Genomic DNA, 23,418 nt, shown 5'->3' with positions numbered 1-23,418 from the left:
GCAGTTTGAATTTCCAGGATGGTGGAATGTGTTGAAGGTAGAATGGTATGAATAGGTTGAAAAATGTGGAAATGGTGAAAGTTTAAAAACTGGCCAATTCATTGGAATGGGAAAAATGTCCCAAAAAATTGGAAATTTCAGGAAAAGCGGGAATTGTTTTGAAAATGGTAAAAAACTTAATGTTGAAGTAGTAACATGTTGAGTTGAGAAATAGTATTACAGAATTCCTGGACTCTCGAGAAAAACGGGAATTTTTCCAGTTCAAAAAACAACTTTGTTTTTTGTACTGATTAAGAGGAATGTTTTGACGGTGGGACGGTTGAAATGAGTTAAAAAATGTTGAAGGAGTAGTCGCCAGACAACAGGGTGGAAATAGGTTTTTGGAAAACCAGGAATTCTGGGAAAATCCTGGAATTTTTTTTAAGTTAGAAAAAATGGTAGTTTGAATTTCCAGGATGGGGGAATGGTTGAAAGTGGCCAATCAATTTTGAATGGGTAAAATGTCTCAGAAAACCTAGAATTCTCAGAAATCTAGGATTTTTTGGAATTTGTCAAAGGAAAGCCTGCGATTCCCGAATAGGCTGAACAGTTAGTAGATGGAACAGTATGAATCTGGAGAAGAAGTAGAGGAAAAACTAGATCAGGCAATTCCTGAAGGAATTTCGTGCAAATGGTCCATACTGAAGTTGAACTGATATCCTGGAATTTTTTTTTAGAATCATTGCAGTAGAGCACAAAATTCCCAAACAGGTTGCATATTTTGAAGTTGGGAGAGTTTGAGTCGGATGAAAAATGTGGGAATTGTGGAACTTTGAAGAATGTCCCATTGATTTCAACCGGAATGTCCCAAAAAAAAATGGAAATTTCGGGAAAAGCGGGAATTTTTGGAAAATGGCAAAAAACTTAAATGGTCTGAATAACCTGGAATGGTTGGTATTGTCATTTTTAAAATCCATTGAGAAATGTTGAAGTAGTAACATGTTGAAGTGAGAAATAGTATTAAGGAATTCCTGGAATTTTGAGAAAACCGGGAATATTTCTCAGTTTTTTTGTCCTAATTAAGAGGAACGTTTCGACGGTAGAACGGTTGAAATGCGTTGAAAAATGTGAAAGGAGTAGTCACCAGAAAAAAAGTGAAAATAGGGCTTTGAATAAAAGAGGAATTCTGGAAAATCCTGGGATTTTTTTAAACTTGGAAACAAAAGTAGTTTGAATTTACAGGATGGTGGAATGTGTTGAAGGTAGAATGGTATGAAAAGGTTTAAAAATGTGGAAATGGTGAACGTTTGAAAACTGGCCAATTCATTTTGAATGGGAAAAATGTGTCAGAAAACCTGGAATTCTGGGAAATCTGGGAATGTTTTGAAATTGTCAAGGGAAAGCCTGCGATTCCCAAATAGGCTGAACAGTTTGAAGTTGGAACAGTTTGAATCGGGTGAAAAATGTGGAATGTAGGGCGCACCAAAATCTGGAGAAGAATAGTAATAATAAGATGAAGAATAAATAGAATAATTTTGGTGTAGAATACCGTGAATACCACGAATTGATTAACGTGGACCAAGTTCAAAAACTTATTCTGGTGTTACCATTTAGTGGTCAATTGTACGGAATATCTACTGTACTGTGCAATCTACTAATAAAAGTCTCAATCAATCAATCAATGTGTGAATGCTTTGGAACATTCACACAATTACCAAACTGGATGCAACCCTACTGTTACTGGTGAAAGGAGTCAGCTATTACAAAACAGCTATCTCCACCATCGGTTTCCCCATAACGTTAATTCCTCTGCATAGCCTAAACATACATGTCAAATTCTGTAAAGAATACTCCAAAAAGGTAGCAAAAAGTATTGGGTTACCATGAACGTGTCTTAGCCCCGTGTTTAGCTTTTGCAGCTGGCTGTTTGTCAAACATTACACAGCAACAGAAACACTGACCTAATTCCACAAATCTGCTGGCCTAAATCACAGAGTCTCTACAAATAAAATAGTTATGCCGTTCGATCAGAAGTAGCCATGGGACAAAAGGTATAAATGACACAGTCCAAGGGTAATCTACAGTGTTAATGTCTATACATACAGTATGCGTGTATATATGTTGTATAATTTAACACAATTAGCAACACTATTCACCAATGCAGAATAAGTGTATGACACCGGATGCAGAATTTTAAATATAATCCATTGGAGGACTCGTACTACTATGATTGATGAGTTTGTTTTGATTAAATATATTTGAAGTGTTTAGAAAATGTCTACAATCACCTGTGGCACAAAAAAGGGGAGGGCTTTATGTCAATGTGCATGGTTATGAGAATGCAATGGATAAGAGATGATTGGAAATCCGGCGAGACAGGACCGGTCGGATCATAAATGAGAGTATGAGGTCGGAGAAAGCCATTAGGGCAAGTGTTGATAGGAAGAAATGACGATGGAAATGTGGTAAAGGAACTACAGAATATGGGTGAAGATATATGAAAACAACCCGGACTCGACTACTGGAGGGAGTTCGTTTACGTGACTGACCTTTTTCGCTGACACTTTCCATGTCCACGTCCTCACAGCTGGTGTACTCAGGCGTTGAGCCGCCCTCCTCCTCTGAGCTGCTTATGGACATCTGCCTCTTGTTCACTCCGCGCTTGCTCTTGTACGACCGCGAAGGGGGCGGACACAACGACTCAGACTGTTCCGAACTCTGAGAGTCCTTCCTCAGCAGGTTGTCCCCGGCTTTGTCTCGCGCCGGGAGTGTCGAACCTTGCTCCGAGCAGTCCCGGTTATCCGGTGGCACGGGCCTCGCGGTCCTTTCCACGGAGTAAGCTCGGAAGTTTTCCGAGTGCGCTTTGCGGTTTCCTCTCCTGGTCAAACGGTTTTCAGGCAAATGCGCTCCGCCGCCTCCTCCTTCAACAGGCCCTAGTCCAACCTCGTTGATTGCCAAATCACTGTGTCTACGTTCATGGCGGACCTTGGAAACCTTTGCATGCATGCGCATCTCCTGCTCCTCTTTTTGGGGTTTCACAGGGTACCGAGCAAGGTTGGGGTCACTACGGTAGCGGTTCTGGAATTCCTCCTCACGTCGCTGGCGTTCCCTCTGTTCATCGTCCTCTGTCCGTCTGCGATTTCTTTCCAAGCGACCCAAGCCTTCCTCCCCGTTATCATAGTCTTGAGAGTGGATCTTTTCTAGCCTGTGACCATTGCCTAACTGTCTCTCCCTTGGTTCGCCGACTCTTTCATCCAGAGATGAGTGAGATGGCAACTTTCCAGCAGACCTCCGAGCACCACCACGTCCCAACCCTCCCTTACCGTTTTGTTCATGGTAAGAAACTGGCCTTTTCCTGGAAGAGAAGGGCATTCCAATATTTTAAAATGACAGAAAAGTGTATGGACAAACAAGCCTAAACACATAATCATGCCAAGAAGATCATGGGCTTCGCTCTTCCTGTCTGTCTGTAAGCAGGATTATGCTGACACAACCGAGCAAATAAACTTTTTTTAGCCCAATGAACATGGGATGCAGGGGCTCAACAGGGAACTTAAAAAAACCAAACACGGTGCAATATTATTTGTTTCATTCTGATATTAAATTCACTATATTGCCAAAAGTATTTGGTCGCCTGCTTTGACTCACATATGAACTTGAAGTGCCATCCCATTCCTAACTCATAAGGTTCAATATGATGTCGGTCCACCTTGTGAAGCTATTACATCTTCAACTCTTCTGGGAAGGCTGTCCACAAGGTTTATAGGAATTCTCGAACCATTCTTCCAAAAACACATTGGTGTTGGTCGAGAAAGCCTGGCTCTCAGTCTCCGTTCTAATTCATTCCAAAGGTGTTCGATCGGGTTCAGGTCAGGACTCTGTGCAGGCCAGTCAAGTTCATCCACACCAGACTCTGTTATCCATGTGAAGTGAAGTGAAGTATGTTTATATAGCGCTTTTCTCTATTGACTAAAAGCTCTTTACATTGTGAAACCCAATATCTAAGTTACATTTAAACCAGTGTGGGTGGCACTGGGAGCAGGTGGGTAAAGGGTCTTGCCCAAGGACACAGCGTGGACAACAGTGACTAGGATGGCAGAAGCGGGAATCGACCCTGGAACACTCAAGTTGATGGCACGGCCACTCAACCAACCAAGCTATGTCGCCCCAAAGTCTGTATGGATCTTCCTTTGTGCCCTGGTAGGGGCCTGCTCCAGAAGTTGGGCTTGGCCCCGGAGTTCCAGTGAAAGGAACTTTAAATGCTACAGGATACCAGAACACTTCAGACAATACCACTCTCCCTACCTTGTGGGAACAGTTTGGAGCGGGCCCCTTCCTCTTCCAACATGACTGTGTACCAGTGCACAAAGGAAGGTCCATGAAGACAAGGATAACAGAGTCTGGTGTGGATGAACTTGATTGGGCTGTGCAGAGTTCTGACCTGAACGCGATTGAACACCTTTGGGATAAATTAGAACGTAGACTGAGAGCCAGGCCATCTCGACCAACACCAATCTGACAATCTGACGGACGAGTCTGGGTTTGGAGGTTTCCAGGAGAACGGTGCATTTGGGACTGCATTGTGCCGAGTGTGAAATTTGGTGGAGGAGCAATTATGGTGTGGGGTTGTTTTTCAGCAGTTGGGGTTTGGCCCCTTAGTTCCAGTGAAAGGAACTTTGAATGCTCCAGGATACCAAAATATTTCAAACAATTCCACACTCCCAACCTTGTGGGAACAGTTTGGAGCGGGCCCCTTCCTCTTCCAACATGACTGTGCACCAGTGCACAAAAACAAGGTCCATAAATACATGGATAACAGAGTCTGGTGTGGATGAACTTGACTGGCCTGCACAGAGTCCTGACCTGAACCTTTGGGACGAATTAGAACGGAGACTAAGAGCCAGGCCTTCTCGACCAACATCAGTGTGTGATATCACCAATGTGCTGTTGGAACAATGGTGGAAAATTCCTATAAAACACACTCGGCAACCTTGTGGACAGCCTTTCCAGAAGAGTTGAAGCTGTAATAGCTGCAAAAGGTGGACCCAGATCATATTGAACCCTATGGGTTAGGAATGGGATGGCACTTCAAGTTCATATGTGAGTCAAGGCAGGTGGCCAAATACTTTTGTCAATATAGTGTAGCTCAATCAATTAGTGTCTTATTATGCCCATCCCAGGTTGATTGGCAACACTAAATGGTCCCTAGTGTGTGAATGTTATCTGTCTATCTGTGTTGTCCCTGCGATGAGGTGGCGACCTGTCCAGCTGGGATAGGCTCAATGGAGGACAAGCGGTAGAAAATGGATGGATGGATGGATGGATTATGCCCATCCCTTGCAGTGATAATACAGGTAAGCAATTCCAGATACATTCCAGTGACAACACTTACTTTTCTCGAGGCGGTTCACTTTGAGAGCGGGTACCAGGCATGGCGTCAGAACCCTGAACGGCAGCAGTACCACCTGCTGGCGTCTGTGTCCTGTGCGGCAGGGCAGTGTTGGTATTAGTTGTCGACGACGGGGCTTGGGACTTAGAGCGCAGCAGCTTCGCATCCCGTTGGGCTTCACCCCCCGTGGACGTGACGTTCAAAGTGGAGCCCAGGTTCCCAGGCCGCACCCCTGACTCTGAAAACCATTCTCCTGATTTAGTGAGAATCTCTTGCTGCTTACGGCACAGGTTGCATACCCACATTACCTGCAAGAGTTGAGACGACAAAAGGTGTTTGACTTGTTGAAAGAAGTGGCATGTTTAAGACACTCAATTTCATTCACGGAAATTAGGAAAAGCAGAGGAAATGTTCTTTGAAAAATTTAAAATACTATGTTTTATATTGGAATATTTTCCACCAATTTACATAAAATATAAATATAGTTTAAATAGTTTGTACTTGTATAGTGCTTTTCTACCTTCAAGGTACTCAAAGCGCTTTAACACTACTTCCACATTTACCCATTCACACACAGATGGAGGGAGCTGCCATGCAAGGCGCCAACCCATCAGGAGCAAGGGTGAAGTGTCTTGCTCAGGACACAACGGACGTGACGAGGTTGGTACTAGGTGGGATTTGAACCAGGGACCCTCGGGTTGCGCACGGCCACTCTTCCACTGCGCCACGCCATCCCTTATAACAGTGACAAAGGCGCAAATGATCCAGATTTTTTTTATTTCAAGATTTTTTTTTTTGTCTTCGTGATTTAGCACCACAGCTAATGATTACCACAAGTCTCTAAATCAGTGTTTTTCAACCACTGTGCCGTGGCACACTATTGTGCTCTGAGATACAGTCTGGTGTGCCGTGGGAGATTATCTAGTTTCACGTATTTGGGTTAGTTTAGGGATGGCAAGGCAAAACCAAATTAAAACTGAACTGGCTACAAAGTAAACAAAAACAGAATGCTGGACGACAGCAAAGTCTTACAGCGCGTGGAGCAGCAGACAGCGTCCACAAAGTACAATATCTAGTTTCACCAACTTGGGTTAAAGATATGTTTTTCAAACCAGTAATTATAGTCGGCAAATGATATGCTGTTGTTGAGTGTCGGTGCTGTCTAGAGCTCAGCAGAGTAACCGTGTAATACTCTTCCATATCAGTAGGCAACAGCAGGTAGCTAATTGCTTTGTAGATGTCGGGAACATGGTTTGTCGCGATCAAAATATGCAGAGAGGGAGGCAGTGTGCAGGAAAAAGGTATCTAATGCTTAAACCAAAAATAAAAGGCATTGAAGATTAGGTATGGCTATGCAGAACAAAACTAAAACTGAACTGGCTACAAAGTAAACAAAAACCGAATACTGGACGACAACAAAGACTTACAGCGTGTGGAGCAGCAGACGGCATCCAGAAAGTACATCCGTACATGACATGTCACACAGGAAAACAGCCAATAAGTCACGGCGTGATGTGTCAGGTCGTGACAGTACATGTAGTTTGAGACAAGAGCTACAGTGATGCATGGTCGGTTATGGTTTGAATTCATATCCAACAATGTTTTAATGTTTTCTGCTGATGGTGTGCCTCGAGATTTTTTTCAATGCCTTGGCTGAGAAAATGTTGAAAACCACTGCTGTAAATCAGACTCAAAGACAAATACTCACATGGTAGCATTGTTAAAGGTTAGGTCCCCACTTCGGCCGCACAAAAACAAGGATTTCGCTTTCCTCTGTATTCATAATTCCAAACATTTATTTCTCAGGAATATAATCCACCGCGACGGAGAAATGAAGTGATCTCGTAAATTCCACAGCAGAACCTATACGTTATAAAGAGGGCGCCGCTGTAAAAATATGCAACCTTTTTTAATGATATTCCTCCATGGGCAGTAATCTGGATTTTTCGCGGGCGGCATCCTACGTTCTTTCTGAATCTGACTTGGCTCGTGTCCAGACCAATCTAAAATAAATCAATTGCGGGCAGACACACAACAGTTCCTCCCTATGTCGATCTCCACCCCTTTACGTCAGATAGGAGGTTGCAGATTAACAGTGGCCAGTAATCCTTTCCTCGCTATTTTCCAACTCATCATCAGATGACAATTCACGCTTCCTGTTCTCACTTCTAATGTATATCCCCGTATCCCACAGTTTTAACTCTAAATCGCAACTAAAGGTTAGAGATTAAGGTTAAAATAATCTCTCAATACTATCTGCATAAAATATTACAGTGTATAAAATAAATCCCATATAATTCCTGACTTTTGGCAAGATGGCGGCGCCCGGACGGGCTGCGACACTGCGGTGCTCTTGCTAAAGATGGAACATTTGGCGGAAATGCCGGACAGTTCTGCAGACTTCATGGCTGGCTCGCATTGTGGTCACTCCGTGATCACGTACGACCGCCAGACACTTCTGGATATGGACATATTGGGCCGTTTTGGACTGATAGACGCGGGCGTGCTAAACATGCTAACTAGCATGGGGATTCGTCGGCGGCTACGTCCAGCGGCCTGTGAAGCAGCGGAGTCTAGTAGCAGCGGGGGCCGTCTACGGAGCAGACGCCAGCGGTGTGATCGGAAACGCGGATGTCGAGCGGGGCTAAAAACAAAGCAGAAGGCTAATCCCCACAGAACACCACTTTCCTCCATCCCGAAGACGGATTTAGATGGAAAGTGCGAGACTACTGGTCTGGGTAAGGAGTCTGTTAAATTAGAACAAGTTTTTTCTGCTTTGAGTGTTTCAGAGTTGGACATGTGTTTTACTGAGGTGGCTAACTATGATGCGTGCAGTTTATCAAAGCAACAAACAAACAATCGGAAAATCCCCGTTACTGAGGTGGCTAACCATGATGCGTGCAATTTATCAAAGCAACAAACAAACAATCGGAACATTCCCGTCGTATCAATTCCTAGATATGGTCGTAATTATACTGAATGCACTGGGCATAATAAACACAACATTATTAATATTGCTACTACGGATAATTTGATCAAAAATTCCCTAAAACAGCCCACTACCTATAATATAGGTTTTTTAAACATAAGATCATTGTCTCCCAAAACGTTGTTAGTTAATGATATTATCAGAGACAACAATCTTAACGTCATCGGTCTCAGTGAAACCTGGCTTAAACCAAACGACTTTTTTGCACTAAATGAGGCATGTCCTCCTAACTTTACACATGCGCATATTGCCCGTCCGCTTAAAAGGGGTGGGGGGGTCGCACTAATATACAACGAAAACTTTAACCTTAGTCCTAACATAAATAATAAATATAAATCGTTTGAGGTGCTTACTATGAGGTCTGTCACACCGCTGCCTCTACACCTGGCTGTTATCTACCGCCCCCCAGGGCCCTGTTCGGACTTTATCAATGAATTCTCAGAGTTCGTTGCTGATCTAGTGACACACGCCGATAATATAATCATAATGGGGGACTTTAATATCCATATGAATACCCCATCGGACCCACCGTGCGTAGCGCTCCAGACTATAATTGATAGCTGTGGTCTCACACAAATAATAAATGAACCCACGCATCGCAACGGTAATACGATAGACCTAGTGCTTGTCAGGGGTATCACCGCTTCCAAAGTTACGATACTCCCGTATACTAAAGTATTGTCCGATCATTACCTTATAAAATTCGAGGTTCAGACGCATGTTCGTCAAACTAATAATAATAATAACTGCTATAGCAGCCGCAACATTAATACGGCCACAACGACAACTCTTGCTGACCTACTGCCCTCGGTAATGGCACCATTCCCAAAGTATGTGGGCTCTATTGATAACCTCACTAACAACTTTAACGACGCCCTGCGCGAAACCATTGATAACATAGCACCGCTAAAGTTAAAAAAGGCTCCAAAAAAGCGCACCCCGTGGTTTACAGAAAAAACTAGAGCTCAGAAATTATTATGCAGAAAGCTGGAACGCAAATGGCGCACGACTAAACTTGAGGTGCACCATCAAGCATTTAGTGATGGTTTAATAACTTATAAACGCATGCTTACCTTAGCTAAAGCTAATTATTACTCAAATCTCATCCACCGTAATAAAAACGATCCTAAATTTTTGTTTAGTACGGTAGCATCGCTTACCCAACAAGGGACTCCTTCCAGTAGCTCCACCCACTCAGCTGATGACTTTATGCAATTCTTTAGTAAGAAAATTGAAGTCATTAGAAAGGAGATTAAAGACAATGCGTCCCAGCTACAACGGGGTTCTATTAACACTGACACGATTGTATATACGGCGGATACTGCCCTCCAAAATAGTTTCTCTCGTTTTGAGGAAATAACATTAGAGGAATTGTTACAACGTGTAAATGGAATAAAACAAACAACGTGTTTACTTGACCCTCTTCCTGGGAAACTGATCAAGGAGCTCTTTGTATTATTAGGTCCATCAGTGCTAAATATTATAAACTTATCACTTTCCTCGGGCACTGTTCCCCTAGCATTCAAAAAAGCGGTTATTCATCCTCTTCTTAAAAGACCTAACCTCGATCCTGACCTCATGGTAAACTACCGACCGGTGTCTCACCTTCCCTTTATTTCAAAAATCCTCGAAAAAATTGTTGCGGAGCAGTTAAATGAACACTTAGCGTCTAACAATCTATGTGAAACCTTTCAATCCGGTTTCAGGGCAAATCACTCGACGGAGACAGCCCTCGCAAAAATGACTAATGATCTATTGCTAACGATGGATTCTGATGCGTCATCTATGTTGCTGCTCCTCGATCTTAGCGCTGCTTTCGATACCGTCGATCATAATATTTTATTAGAACGTATCAAAACACGAATTGGTATGTCAGACTTAGCCCTGTCTTGGTTTAACTCTTATCTTACTGATAGAATGCAGTGTGTCTCCCATAACAATGTGACCTCGGACTACGTTAAGGTAACGTGTGGAGTTCCCCAGGGTTCGGTCCTTGGCCCTGCACTCTTCAGCATCTACATGCTGCCGCTAGGTGACATCATACGCAAATACGGTGTTAGCTTTCACTGTTATGCTGATGACACCCAACTCTACATGCCCCTAAAGCTGACCAACACGCCGGATTGTAGTCAGCTGGAGGCGTGTCTTAATGAAATTAAACAATGGATGTCCGCTAACTTTTTGCAACTCAATGCCAAAAAAACGGAAATGCTGATTATCGGTCCTGCTAGACACCGAATTCTATTTAATAATACAACTCTAACATTTGACAACCAAACAATTAAACAAGGCGACACGGTAAAGAATCTGGGTATTATCTTCGACCCAACTCTCTCCTTTGAGGCACACATTAAAAGCGTTACTAAAACGGCCTTCTTTCATCTCCGTAATATCGCTAAAATTCGCTCCATTCTGTCCACTAAGGACGCTGAGATCATTATCCATGCGTTTGTTACGTCTCGCCTCGACTACTGTAACGTATTATTTTCGGGTCTCCCCATGTCTAGCATTAAAAGATTACAGTTGGTACAAAATGCGGCTGCTAGACTTTTGACAAGAACAAGAAAGTTTGATCACATTACGCCTGTACTGGCTCACCTGCACTGGCTTCCTGTGCACTTAAGATGTGACTTTAAGGTTTTACTACTTACGTATAAAATACTACACGGTCTAGCTCCATCCTATCTTGCCGATTGTATTGTACCATATGTCCCGGCAAGAAATCTGCGTTCAAAGGATTCCGGCTTGTTAGTGATTCCCAAAGCCCAAAAAAAGTCTGCGGGCTATAGAGCGTTTTCCGTTCGGGCTCCAGTACTCTGGAATGCCCTCCCGGTAACAGTTCGAGATGCCACCTCAGTAGAAGCATTTAAGTCTCACCTTAAAACTCATTTGTATACTGTAGCCTTTAAATAGACTCCCTTTTTAGACCAGTTGATCTGCTGTTTCTTTTCTTTTTCTTCTATGTCCCACTCTCCCCTGTGGAGGGGGTCCGGTCCGATCCGGTGGCCATGTACTGCTTGCCTGTGTATCGGCTGGGGACATCTCTGCGCTGCTGATCCGCCTCGACATCTCTGCGCTGCTGATCCGCCTCCGCTTGGGATGGTTTCCTGCTGGCTCCGCTGTGAACGGGACTCTCGCTGCTGAGTTGGAACCGCTTTGGACTGGACTCTCGCGACTGTGTTGGATCCATTGTGGATTGAACTTTCACAGTATCATGTTAGACCCGCTCGACATCCATTGCTTTCCTCCTCTCTAAGGTTCTCATAATCATTATTGTCACAGACGTCCCACTGGATCATTATTGTCACCGATGTCCCACTGGGTGTGAGTTTTCCTTGCCCTTATGTGGGCCTACCGAGGATGTCGTGGTGGTTTGTGCAGCCCTTTGAGACACTAGTGATTTAGGGCTATATAAGTAAACATTGATTGATTGATTGATTGAAAAAACCGGACCAAATATGAGACATTCGGACAGGGTTAGGTTGACCTAGTTACTTGGTAGTGTGATCCGGCCATCCCACTTACGCAAATCATTTGATTATTTTTAATAATTGTTTCAAATTTTATAAAAAAACATGATTGTGGAGGGGGGCGTGGTCGGTGCGCATCCTGCTGAAGGGAGTCTATAATGCCCAGCTGACAGGTGAGCAGATTGCCCAGCTGGGACTGGTTATCTAATCAGCAGCGTCCAAGGCCATGAGAAGGAGAGCAGACACACACGAGCGATCAGGAGGCCGCGAGCGAGAAAAGCCCTGAACATTGCATACATATATATACATATATACACGTATGTATACATATATAAATATATATACATACACATACATATAAATACATACATACATATATACATATATATATACATAAATATATACACATATATATACATACATATATACATTTATATATATATATATATATATATATATATATATATATATATATATATATATATATATATATTTATATTTATATATATATATACATACATACATATATATTAGTGGTGTGGGAAAAAATCGATTTGAATACGAATCGAATCGAATACGTTGTGCGACTCAGAATCGATTCTCATTTTTTAAAATCTATTTTAATTTTTATTTTTTTATTTTTATTTTATTTTTTTCATCAATCCACAAAACCACTACACAGCAATACCATAACAATGCAATCCAATTCCAAAACCAAACCTGACCCAGCAACACTCAGAACTGCAATAAACCTGAGCAATTGAGAGGAGACACAAACACGACACAGAACAAAACAAAATTAGTGAAACAAAAATGAATATTATCAACAACAGTATCAATATTAGTTACAATTTCAGCATAGCAGTGATTAAAAATCATTCATTGAAATTATCATTAGACATTTATAAAAATTAACTAAAAGAACAATAGTGTCACAGTGGCTTACACTTGCATCGCATCTCATAATCTTGACAACACACGGTGTCCAATGTTTTCACAAAGATAAAGTAAATCATATTTTTGGTTCAACTAGTAGTTAAAACAATTTTACATTATCGCAATCAGTTGATAAAACATTGTCCTTTACAATTACAAAAGCTTTTAAAAAAAAATCTACTACACTGCTAGCATGTCAGCAGACTGGGGTAGATCCTGCTGAAATCCTTGTTAAGCCAGGACTGTGGATGTTTGTGCTTCCTCGATGCAAGGATGATGTGGGACGAGTCGGGCATGAATGTAAGTACATGATGTTTATTAAATAAACAAACAAACTACAAAAAGGCAAACCAAGGACCCGCTCTGTGGCGGAAAATAATCTATACTAAACTTAAAACAAAACAGCACAATGGCATGACTATATACAAATAAACAAAAGATACAATCAATGGCATAAGCAACAAAACTTACTCGGCGTGGACCAAAACGAACAACAAGGCATGAAACAGATTATCGAGGTCGTGAAGGAGGTGCAGCATGGGTAGGGTGCGTGCGAGTGTGAAGATCCCAGACTGATGGACAGAAAGTAAAATCCTTAAATAGTAGCAGTGGTAATGAGAAACAGGTGTGAGAGGCTGATGATCGGGGCGTGACTAGGGGAAACTAATGAGTAGCTATGGTAACATAACAAACCAGGAAGTGAAAAGACAGAACCAAATGTCCAAAAAACCAAACCGAACATGACCAAAACAAAACATGATCCATAGGTGTGACAATCCTATGTATTGAATGAATACAGAATCGTTTTGAATCGGAAATATATCGTTTTTGAATCGAATCGAATCGAAAAAATCGATACATTATCGAATCGTGACCCCAAGAATCAATATTGAATCAAATCGTGGGACACCCAAGGATCCACAGCCCTAGTATATATATATATATATATATATATATATATATATATATATATATATATATATATATATATATATATATATATATATATATATATATATACACACATATATATACATATATATATATATATATATATATATATATATATATATATATATATATATATATTTGGGGTGGGCAAATTAATGCGTTAATCACGAGTTAACTCATCAATCTATTAAAGCCGACAATTATTTTATTGCACATTTGCGTATGTTGTTTACATGCTTTTATTTTGTTAACGCCTTTTCTTAACAAGATGGCGTCGCCCGGATGGGCTTCGGCTTCGAGGGGCTCTTGGTAAAGATGGAACATTTGGCAAAAATACCGGACAATTCTGCAAATTTCATGGCTGGCTTACAGCGTGGTCACTCCGGGATCACTTACGACCGCCAGACAATTCTGAATGTGGATAGATCGGGCCGTTTTGGACTGAATGACGCGTGCTTGCTAGACCGGCTAGCTAGCATGGGAATACTTTGCCGGCTACATCCAGCGGCCTGTGAAGCAGCGGAGTATATGTGTTGTCTGTCTATTTATGAATAATGCAGACGAGGAGTGTTGGCTGAGTTCTTAACGTTTACTTTCAGAGCGTGCATATCACAACATACAAGATGCCGTCATGGCGACACAACCTCGACACATGCTCGTCACTCCTGTTGCATGCTGGGTAGGGTAGTTCTTTTTTTCCCTGGCTCATAAAATCATAACATAGTACCATGTATATGATGCGTTCAGTTTATCAAAGCACCAAGCAAACAATCGGAAAATTCCCATCATATCAATTCCTAGATATATGGTCATAATTATTTTAAGTGCACTACGCAGAATAAACACAACATTATTAATATTGCTACTACGGATAATTTGATCAAAAATTCCCTAAAACAGCCCACTACCTATAATATAGGTTTTTTAAACATAAGATCCCGATAAAAAAATTTTTTCTGCTGATACCTCAGACATTGCCTGTTCAGATGTTATGATTGTGGCTCAGAGATTTGTATGTAGCTTATATTTATTTTCCATAACAAACAGGATAACTTAAATAACCTGGCAGTGGCAATAAGCTTAAATGTTTGTATTTACATTTTTTGAGTTGATTTTCATAAAATATGCTATTTAACTGCTAATTTTTAACAAGGACTGATTTGAATTGTGTTTGCACAACAAATGTTTTGGCGCTTTTGTTCATGTAAGAGAATATTCCAATAAAGGTGCACTACACACTACTTTTGAATTCATTATTGGGCTTTGCGTATACAATGCAGTTAATCGCGATTAATCAGAGAAATAGTGCGATTAACTTCGATTAAAATTTTTAATCGTTGTCCAGCCCTAATATATATATATATATATATATATATATATATATATATAGATATATATAGATATATCTATATATATCTATATCTATATACATCTATATATATGTATATATATAGATGTATATATATATATATAGATATATATATATCTATATAGATGTATATATATATCTATATATATGTATATATATATAGATATATATATATACATATATATATATATATATATATATATATATATATATATATATATATATATATATATATATATATATATATATATATATATGAAAGAGCACGCACTTGGTGCGATGATGTCATGTAATCGATGGGAAAATGCATTATTAGACAATATGATTTGCGGCTAGGAGACCCTGAGAGTAACAAGCGGTTACCTTGCTGTCTTTCCATTAAGAAATATAAACTCGTTTTTAGTGTAATTGTGCTGGTTTCAAGAAATGTAATGCCGAGCGCATATCATTATGTCAAGATAATGGTACTAGCGTTTACTTCATCTAAGAATATTTTTGAACATACAGAAAAAAAAGGCCTGATAATTTTTTTTTCTACCAAGAAAAGTGCACTTTTTATTAGTAAAAATATACTTATTTTATGGTATTTTGGGGTTCATTTCTGTCAGCTAATTGTACTTGTTTTGGAAAGTCTTGACAAGACAAATGTTCTGGTTCAATTGGCAGATCATTTTGCTTAGTTCAAGTAAAATACCCCTCATTTTTGTTAGTTTTTTCCCACTTGTTTTTGAACGCTGACTTTTTGCAGTGTGGACTGCATAAATCAAATACAAAATGATGTACTTGTCTAGGCTTGAGCTTACGACCCTAATGAGAACAAGCAGTATAGAGATATATAAAGATGTATTCGCTGTTCACAGAAAATTTTACAAGTAATTTTCCCTACATGCCTTGCAGTGCATGTCACCTAATAAAAGGAAATATCTTTAAACTGTGTAATTTTAACCTTTTAACATTTCTGTACCTTGAAAAGGATCGACGCATTTTTGAAAGCTTCCTCTGACAAGCTACCCTGCTGTCACTGTCGCTATAGCTTCTTAATTGTCTCTGTTTGTTTATGTTTGTATCAGCTCCAGATGGCTTCCAGAAACTGAACAAACCGCTGACAGTCCGTCTTCTTTTTAGAGGACCACTGTCTCCCTGTGGAGAACAGTTAAGTCCTGGTTTCAACCATACACACACACCAAAATCTGAAAGTGTTGAAAAGAAAAGTTGTTTGTGTCTTTGACACATAACAAGATCGGAGATAACAAAAATAAATACAGCCAGAAACCCCACGAAACACAGTATGAGGGATGTGCGATCTGTGATGCAAAGTTACACTGAGTACAAGTACAGTCGTGGTCAAAAGTTTTCATACATACAAGCCCAGAGCATGATACTACCACCACCATGCTTGACGGTAGGTGTGGTGTTCCTGGGATTAAAAACCTCACCTTTTCTCTGCCAAACATTATGCTGGGTATTGTGGCCAAACAGCTAATTTTTTGTTTCATCTGACATCACATGGACAAAGATAAGACCTTCTGGAGGAAAGTTCTGTGGTCAGATGGTGATGGTAGAACAAACCCCGTTTCCATATGATTGGGTAATTGTTAGATGTAAATATAAATGGAATACAATGATTTGCAAATCTTTTTTCAACCCGTATTCAGTTGAATATAATACAAAGACAAGATATTTGATGTTCAAACTTATAAACTTTATTTTTTTGGGAAATAATAATTAACTTAGTATTTCATGGCTGCAACACGTGCCAAAGTAGTTGGGAAAGGGTATATTCACCACTGTGTTACATCACCTTTTCTTTTAACAACACTCAATATACCTTTGGGAACTGAGGAGACACATTTTTGAAGCTTTTCAGGTGGAATTCTTTCCCATTCTTGTTTTATGTACAGCTTAAGTTGTTCAACAGTCCGGGGTCTCCGTTGTGGTATTTTAGGCTTCATAATGCACCACACATTTTCAATGGGAGCCAGGTCTGGACTACAGGCAAGCCAGTCTGGTACCCGCACTCTTTTACTATGAAACCACGCTGTTGTAACAAGTGACTTGGTATTGTCTTGCTGAAATAAGCAGGGGCGTCCATGATAACGTTGCTTGGATGGCAACATATGTTGCAAAACCTGTATGTACCTTTCAGCATTAATGGTGCCTTCACAGATGTGTAAGTTACCCATGCTTTGGGCACTAATACACCCCCATACCATCACAGATGCTGGCTTTTTAACTTTGCACCTAGAACAGTCCTGAAGGTTCTTTTTCTCTTTGGTCCAGAAGGCACAAGGTTCATTGTTTCAAAAAAATTAAATGTGGACTCATCAGACCACAGAACACTTTTTCACTTTGCATCAGTCCATCTTAGCTGAGTTCGGGTCCAGAGAAGCCGGCAGCGTTTCTGGGTGTCGTTGATAAATGGCTTTGGCTTTGCATAGTAGAGCTTTAACTTGCATTTACAGGTGTAGCGACAAACTGTATTTACTGACAGAGGTTTTCTGAAGTGTTCCTGAGCCCATGTGGTGATATCCTTTACACACTGATGTCGCTTTTTGATGCAGTACCGCCTGAGGGAACGAAAGTCTGTTATATCATTGCTTATGTTCAGTGATTTCTCCAGATTCTCTGAACCTTTTGATGGTATTACGGATCGTAGATGGTGAAATTCCTAAATTCCTTGCAATAGACCGTTGAGAAATGTTGTTCTTAAACTGTTTGACTATTTGCTCACGCATTTGTTCACAAATAATAATAATGATAATAATGGATAATATCGCGCGTTTCTATTGTTAGATACTCAAAGCGCTCACAGAGAAGTGGGAACCCATCATTCATTCACACCTGGTGGTGGTAAGCTACATCTGTAGCCACAGCTGCCCTGGGGTAGACTGACGGAAGCGTGGCTGCCAGTTTGCACCTACGGCCCCTCCGACCACCACCAATTATTCATTCATCATTCATTCACCAGTGTGAGCAGCACCGGGGGCAAGGGTGAAGTTTCCTGCCCAAGGACACAACGGCAGCGATTAGGATGTTAATAGGTGAACTTCGCCCCATCCTTGTTTGTGAATGACTGAGCATTTCACGGAAACTGCTTTTACACCCAATCATGGCACCCAACTGTTCCCAAATAGCCTGCACACCTGTGGGATGTTCCAAATAAGTATTTGATGAGCATTCCTCAACTTTATCAGTATTTATTACCACCTTTCCCAAATTCTTTGTCACGTGTTGCTGGCATCAAATTCTAAAGTTAATGATTATTTGCAAAAAAAAAATGTTTATCAGTTTGAACATCAAATATGTTGTCTTTGTAGCATATTCAACTAAATATGGGTTGAAAATGATTTGCAAATCATCGTATTCCGTTTATATTTACATCTGAAACAATTTCCCACCTCATATGGAAACGGGGTTTGTATTATGCTTTAGTTCTGTTTTGCTGCCAATGGAACTGGTGCTTTACAGAGAGTAAATGGGACAATGAAAAAGGAGGGTTACCTCTAAATTCTTCGGGACAACCTAAAATAATCAGCTCGGAGGTTGGGTCTTGGGCGCAGTTGGGTGTTCCAACAACAAATTGACCCCCAAACACAAGTCAAAAGTGGTAAAGGAATGGCTAAATCCGGCTAGAATTAAGGTTTCAGAATGGCCTTCTCAAAGCTCTGACAAAAAACGTGTGGACAATGCTGAAGAAACAAGTCCATGTCAGAAAACCAACAAATTTAGCTGAACTGCACCATTTTTTTAAAAAGGAGTGGTCAAAATTTCAACCAGAAGCTTGCCAGAAGCTTGTGGATGGCTACCAAAAGCGCCTTATTGCAGTGAAAGTTGCCAAGGGACATGTAACTAAATATTAACATTGCCGTGAATGTAAACTTTTGACTACGACTGTACTTTTTGATACATGTACCTCCAAAAAGTGCAGTATTGGCATCGGAAAATATCTATATTTATGTAAGTGACTTTTTGGCGTACCACTAGATAGGGCTACAAAAATAGTGGAAATACGCCCAATAGTGAACATCTGGGATTCCTGAAATTAGCGAGTAGTTCAACTTAACTCTGTCAGACTTGAAATGAAAGCGCTTTAAACTACAACATGGCTAAAGGGGAAAAGACGCAGACGAAGTGTAAGCACGTAAATAAGACCACCCCCCAAAAAAACGGCACATCCTGTGGAGACGGTCAGAAAGCGGCTTGGACGCGGTCTGTAAAACACAATCTATGCCAGGGGTCTCAAACACAATTTATCTGGGGGCCACTGGATGTAGAGTCTGGGTGAAGCGGGGCCGTAAGAAAATATTTCTTAAAAGAAAATATTTTTAAAGGTCTTTGTTTTTATTTTCATCACAAAATAAAATCAACATATAAATGAACAAAATGAGGATTAAGGAATGTGAGGCAATGCAAATTAAACAATAAAGAAAACAAAAAAAAACAGTTTGAATTGGTCCAGGTTATCGTGGACTGTTATTAATGACGGACAGGTGTCCCGGTGCGACTCCAGCCAGGCACGTAAGGAAACCGTTGTCTCCATGGCAACGTTTCTGTCGCTTTCACTCATTTGCCGCTTTTCCACTAACACATGGGTAGGCAACCCAGAACGTTGAAAGAGCCTTTTTGGACCCAAAAAACAAAAATTGTTGCCGTGGAGTTTACAGTTACGGTAGGACAATTAGCCCCAAACGGGCTAACATCACGACTATCGTGTTATACGTCCGATTCCACCAGCGATTCTCTGTCGGAGTATCAGCGCTGGGGTCCAGTGCACCACAGTTTTGTATTGTTGCTCGGTCCTTCGGCGGAGTGCTTCGGAAGTTACCGTACCGCTCGTCTGGCGTCAATGTTCGACCCCTCGGGAGCCACATACCACACCGTGATTGGTAGATTCCTTCAGCTCCACACACAACGCTGTCAAGCGCCATTCATATAAAATTTGCGGGCCGCACTAACATTAAACGTTCATATTAAGGTGGGGGCCGCAAAATAATGTCTCGCGGGCCGCGTGTCTGAGACCCGTGAACTATGCAAATGCATTAGGAGTATTACACAACAAGAAAAAAACAGATCAGGAAAGATGCCGACACGGGCTCATAGAACACTGGTCCTGTTGATTGTGCATAAGTGTGTGTTTGCGTGGGTGTGTGTATAGGCAGGAATGGAAAACTTACTGTTCTTACCACAGGATATCATAGTTGTAAACTGACAGTATACCATTTGTACTATTGTATTTTACACCATACACGTGTCATCTGCGCTACAGTATAACTGTCTTTACAGCTGAACAGGTCTCGGAACAGGCAGGGGAAGCATGCACAGGCATGGATGTATATTATGGATTTATATTGCATTTTTAGTTTTAGTACAATTTGGATGCCAGTTAAAGCGCCAATCTCTCCATTCCTATGTTTTAATTTTTGCCATATCCCAACTCTGGCACAGCCATGCCTACTACATTAGGAGAAGGGTCAGGATTTGTAAAAATACTGTCGTGGTCAAAAGAGACACTTGTAAAGAACATAATGTCATGGCTGTCTTGAGTTTCCAATCATTTCTACAGCTCATATTTTTTGTGATAGAGTGATTGGAGCACATACTTGTTGGTCACAAAAAACATTCATGAAGTTTGGTTCTTTTATGAATTTATTATGGGTCTACTAAAAATGTGAGCGAATCTGCTGGGTCAAGCTTCTGGTTGAATGTTTGACCACTCCTCTTGACAATATTGGTGCAGTTCAGCTAAGAATTAAGGTTTTAGAATGGCTTTCCCAAAGTCCTGACTGAAACAATGCTGCAGAAAAAAAGTCCTGCAATAAGGCGCCGTTGGTAACCATCCACAAGCTTCTGGCAAGCTTCTGGTTTAATTTTGGACCACTCCTCTTGACAAAATTGGTGCAGTTCAGCTAAATGTGTTGGTTTTCGTTCACAGACTTATTTCTTCAGCATTGTCCACACGTTTAAGTCAGGACTTTGGGAAGGCCATTCTATAACCTTAATTTTAGCCTGATTTAGCCATTCCTTTACCACTTTTGATGTGTGTTTGGGGTCATTGTCCTGTTGGAACACCCAACTGCGCCCAAAACCCAACCTCCAAGTTGATAATATTATATTGTCCTGAAGAATTTGGAGGTAATCCTCATTTTTCATTGTCCCATTTACTCTCTGTTAAGCACCGATTCCATTGGCAGCAAAACAGGCCCAGAGCATAATACTACCACCACCATGCGTGACGGTAGGTTGGTGGTCCTGGGATAAATGGCCTCACCCTTTCTCTCCCAAACATATTGCTGGGTATTGTGGCCAAACAGCTAAATTTTTGTTTCACAAAACTTTCCTCGAGAAGGTCTTATCTTTGTCCATGTGATGTCATATGAAAGAAAAATTGAGCAGTTTGGCCACAAAGTCCTGACTTTGTAGCCAAAGTCAGGACGTGCAGACAATGCTGAAAAAACAACTCCATGTCAGAAAACCAACAAATTTAGCTGAACTGCACCAATATTGTCAAGAGGAGTGGTCATAAATTCAACCAGAAGCTTGCCAAAAGCTCGTGGATGGCTACCGAAAGCGCCTTATTGCAGTGAAACTTGCCAAGGTAGAGGGTGGCCTTTCCATGGAGGCACTGGTGAGTCTGCAGGGAGATTTTTTTTTCATTTGGCCATGACATTATGTTCTTTACAAGTGTATGTCAACTTTTGACCACGACTGTAGTTCTTTCCCCAGAAAGATATCGTCTGATATTGCTCATGCTCACTTAGTCTGTTGACTTTTGGGGTCTGGATTCATTCTCAGAATTGGATCACTGATGCAGAATCACCAGCCAGCTTATTTTGTTCATAATGCTAAATGGCACTGGCTTTTTTAGTCACACATCTGTGAATGAATACAGATCCAGATGTGCAAGTAAGGGACAATTGGAGTGACCCATGCAGCAAATCCATCACCCGGGTAGCCTTACCCTGTCCTTCACTATGATACACTTTGAAGGGAGAGGAAACAGACAATGAACGCAGCATTAGTCATGAGTTAAATTCTGGAGGCTCTACTCCTGAGAGATCGACGATACCAAAAAACAGTATCGACTTCAGTACACAGCATGACTCTCCTACACACTGCTCTCTTGCCTCTGCTATTGTTTTCCAGCACGGAAAAAACATGGATTCCGTTTTAAAAGGTAAAACTCAAAATGATCTAGGACAGGCCTGGGCAACTATTTTGGCTCGGTGGCCACATTTAGAGAAAAAAATGTGTCTGGGGGCCGGTATATCTATTTTTAGGAACACCAATACAAAACCTCACAATAATGTCTGATTGGATGATAAAATCGTTATGGCAGACCGCCTTAAAAAACTTAATGGAATTTTAAATGTTTCCATGAACGATAAAACACTGAATATTGACAACATTTGAATGTCACACCCCCTTTCGATTGACATATTCGACGAAACAAAAATGCAACAAACAGTGAAATAGGAACGTGAAGGGTACAAAATAAAACCACCTACAAACTGATATATATGATATTTGCTGAATTTCCCCCAGGGATCAATAAAGTACTTTCTATTGTATTCTATACATCACTAAGCTTTAGAACTTTTTGTTGTGAAAATCTCCTTCCGCGTCTGTGGAAACACTTCCCACCCACACTGCTCGGTGCCTTTTCTGAGCTGCTGTGACGTAGATTAACATAGCAACTAATTAGATGACCAAAGTAACTAATTAGATTACCATAGTAACTGGTATATCATCCATAAACGCATATTCCAACCATTGAAATATTTTGTATAATTGAAGACTTACGTTCATTAGAAAACATCAAAATGGCAGCTACAGTTTCCATCTTACAGATCTAAAACAATTATTTGGGAATATCCGGTGGGCCAGATTGAAAAGCTCAACGGCCCCCGGGCCTTGATTTGCCCAGGTCTGATCTAAGAGCATCACGACAGTCTCTGTCTAGATCAGTGGTTCTCAACCTTATTGGATGTACCGAACCCCACCAGTTTCATATGCGGATTCATCGAACCCTTCTTTAGTGAAAAATATATATATATATTTTTTCAAACTCAAGAAAAAGTTATGTTTTTTTTACTGGTGCACAAAATGAACCGAGCATGAACAACACCCAAAGAACAAAACCAACACAGTGCATGAACTCACAACAAATTGCACACCTTACACACATTACCAAGAAAACAACAAATTATACATTTTTGGGTTATTTATTTGCCAAATTTGTGATCAATGACTTTATCCTTTTAACATTGGGAACACTATAATAATTCTGCCCACGTTAATCAACATTATACTGCCTCAAATTGTTGCTCAGGTTAAA

At 40.7% G+C, this 23,418-nt stretch overlaps 1 protein-coding gene across 25 annotated transcripts in view; it reads right to left on the bottom strand.

Annotated features, from left to right (window-relative positions):
- rims1b (regulating synaptic membrane exocytosis 1b) overlaps positions 1–23,418 on the bottom strand; it is a 225,161-nt gene that overhangs the window by 106,457 nt on the left and 95,286 nt on the right. For 22 of the 25 annotated variants that reach the window (XM_061907362.1, XM_061907409.1, XM_061907397.1 and 19 more), the window contains exons 3-5: positions 22,042–22,062; positions 5,372–5,676; positions 2,529–3,334 (exon numbers count right to left, since the gene is read on the bottom strand). In XM_061907362.1, coding sequence (XP_061763346.1) covers positions 2,529–3,334; positions 5,372–5,676; positions 22,042–22,062 — 1,132 coding nt within the window. Of the gene's footprint in view, positions 1–2,528; positions 3,335–5,371; positions 5,677–7,076; positions 8,089–22,041; positions 22,063–23,418 lie in introns of those variants that run through there. The other 3 variants (XM_061907367.1, XM_061907505.1, XM_061907484.1) reach the window with 2 other exon arrangements.

This window comes from Nerophis ophidion, linkage group LG01, assembly GCF_033978795.1.
Source record: "Nerophis ophidion isolate RoL-2023_Sa linkage group LG01, RoL_Noph_v1.0, whole genome shotgun sequence".
NCBI classification, from domain to species: domain Eukaryota; kingdom Metazoa; phylum Chordata; class Actinopteri; order Syngnathiformes; family Syngnathidae; genus Nerophis; species Nerophis ophidion.
This window is presented reverse-complemented; position numbering and strand designations above follow the sequence as displayed.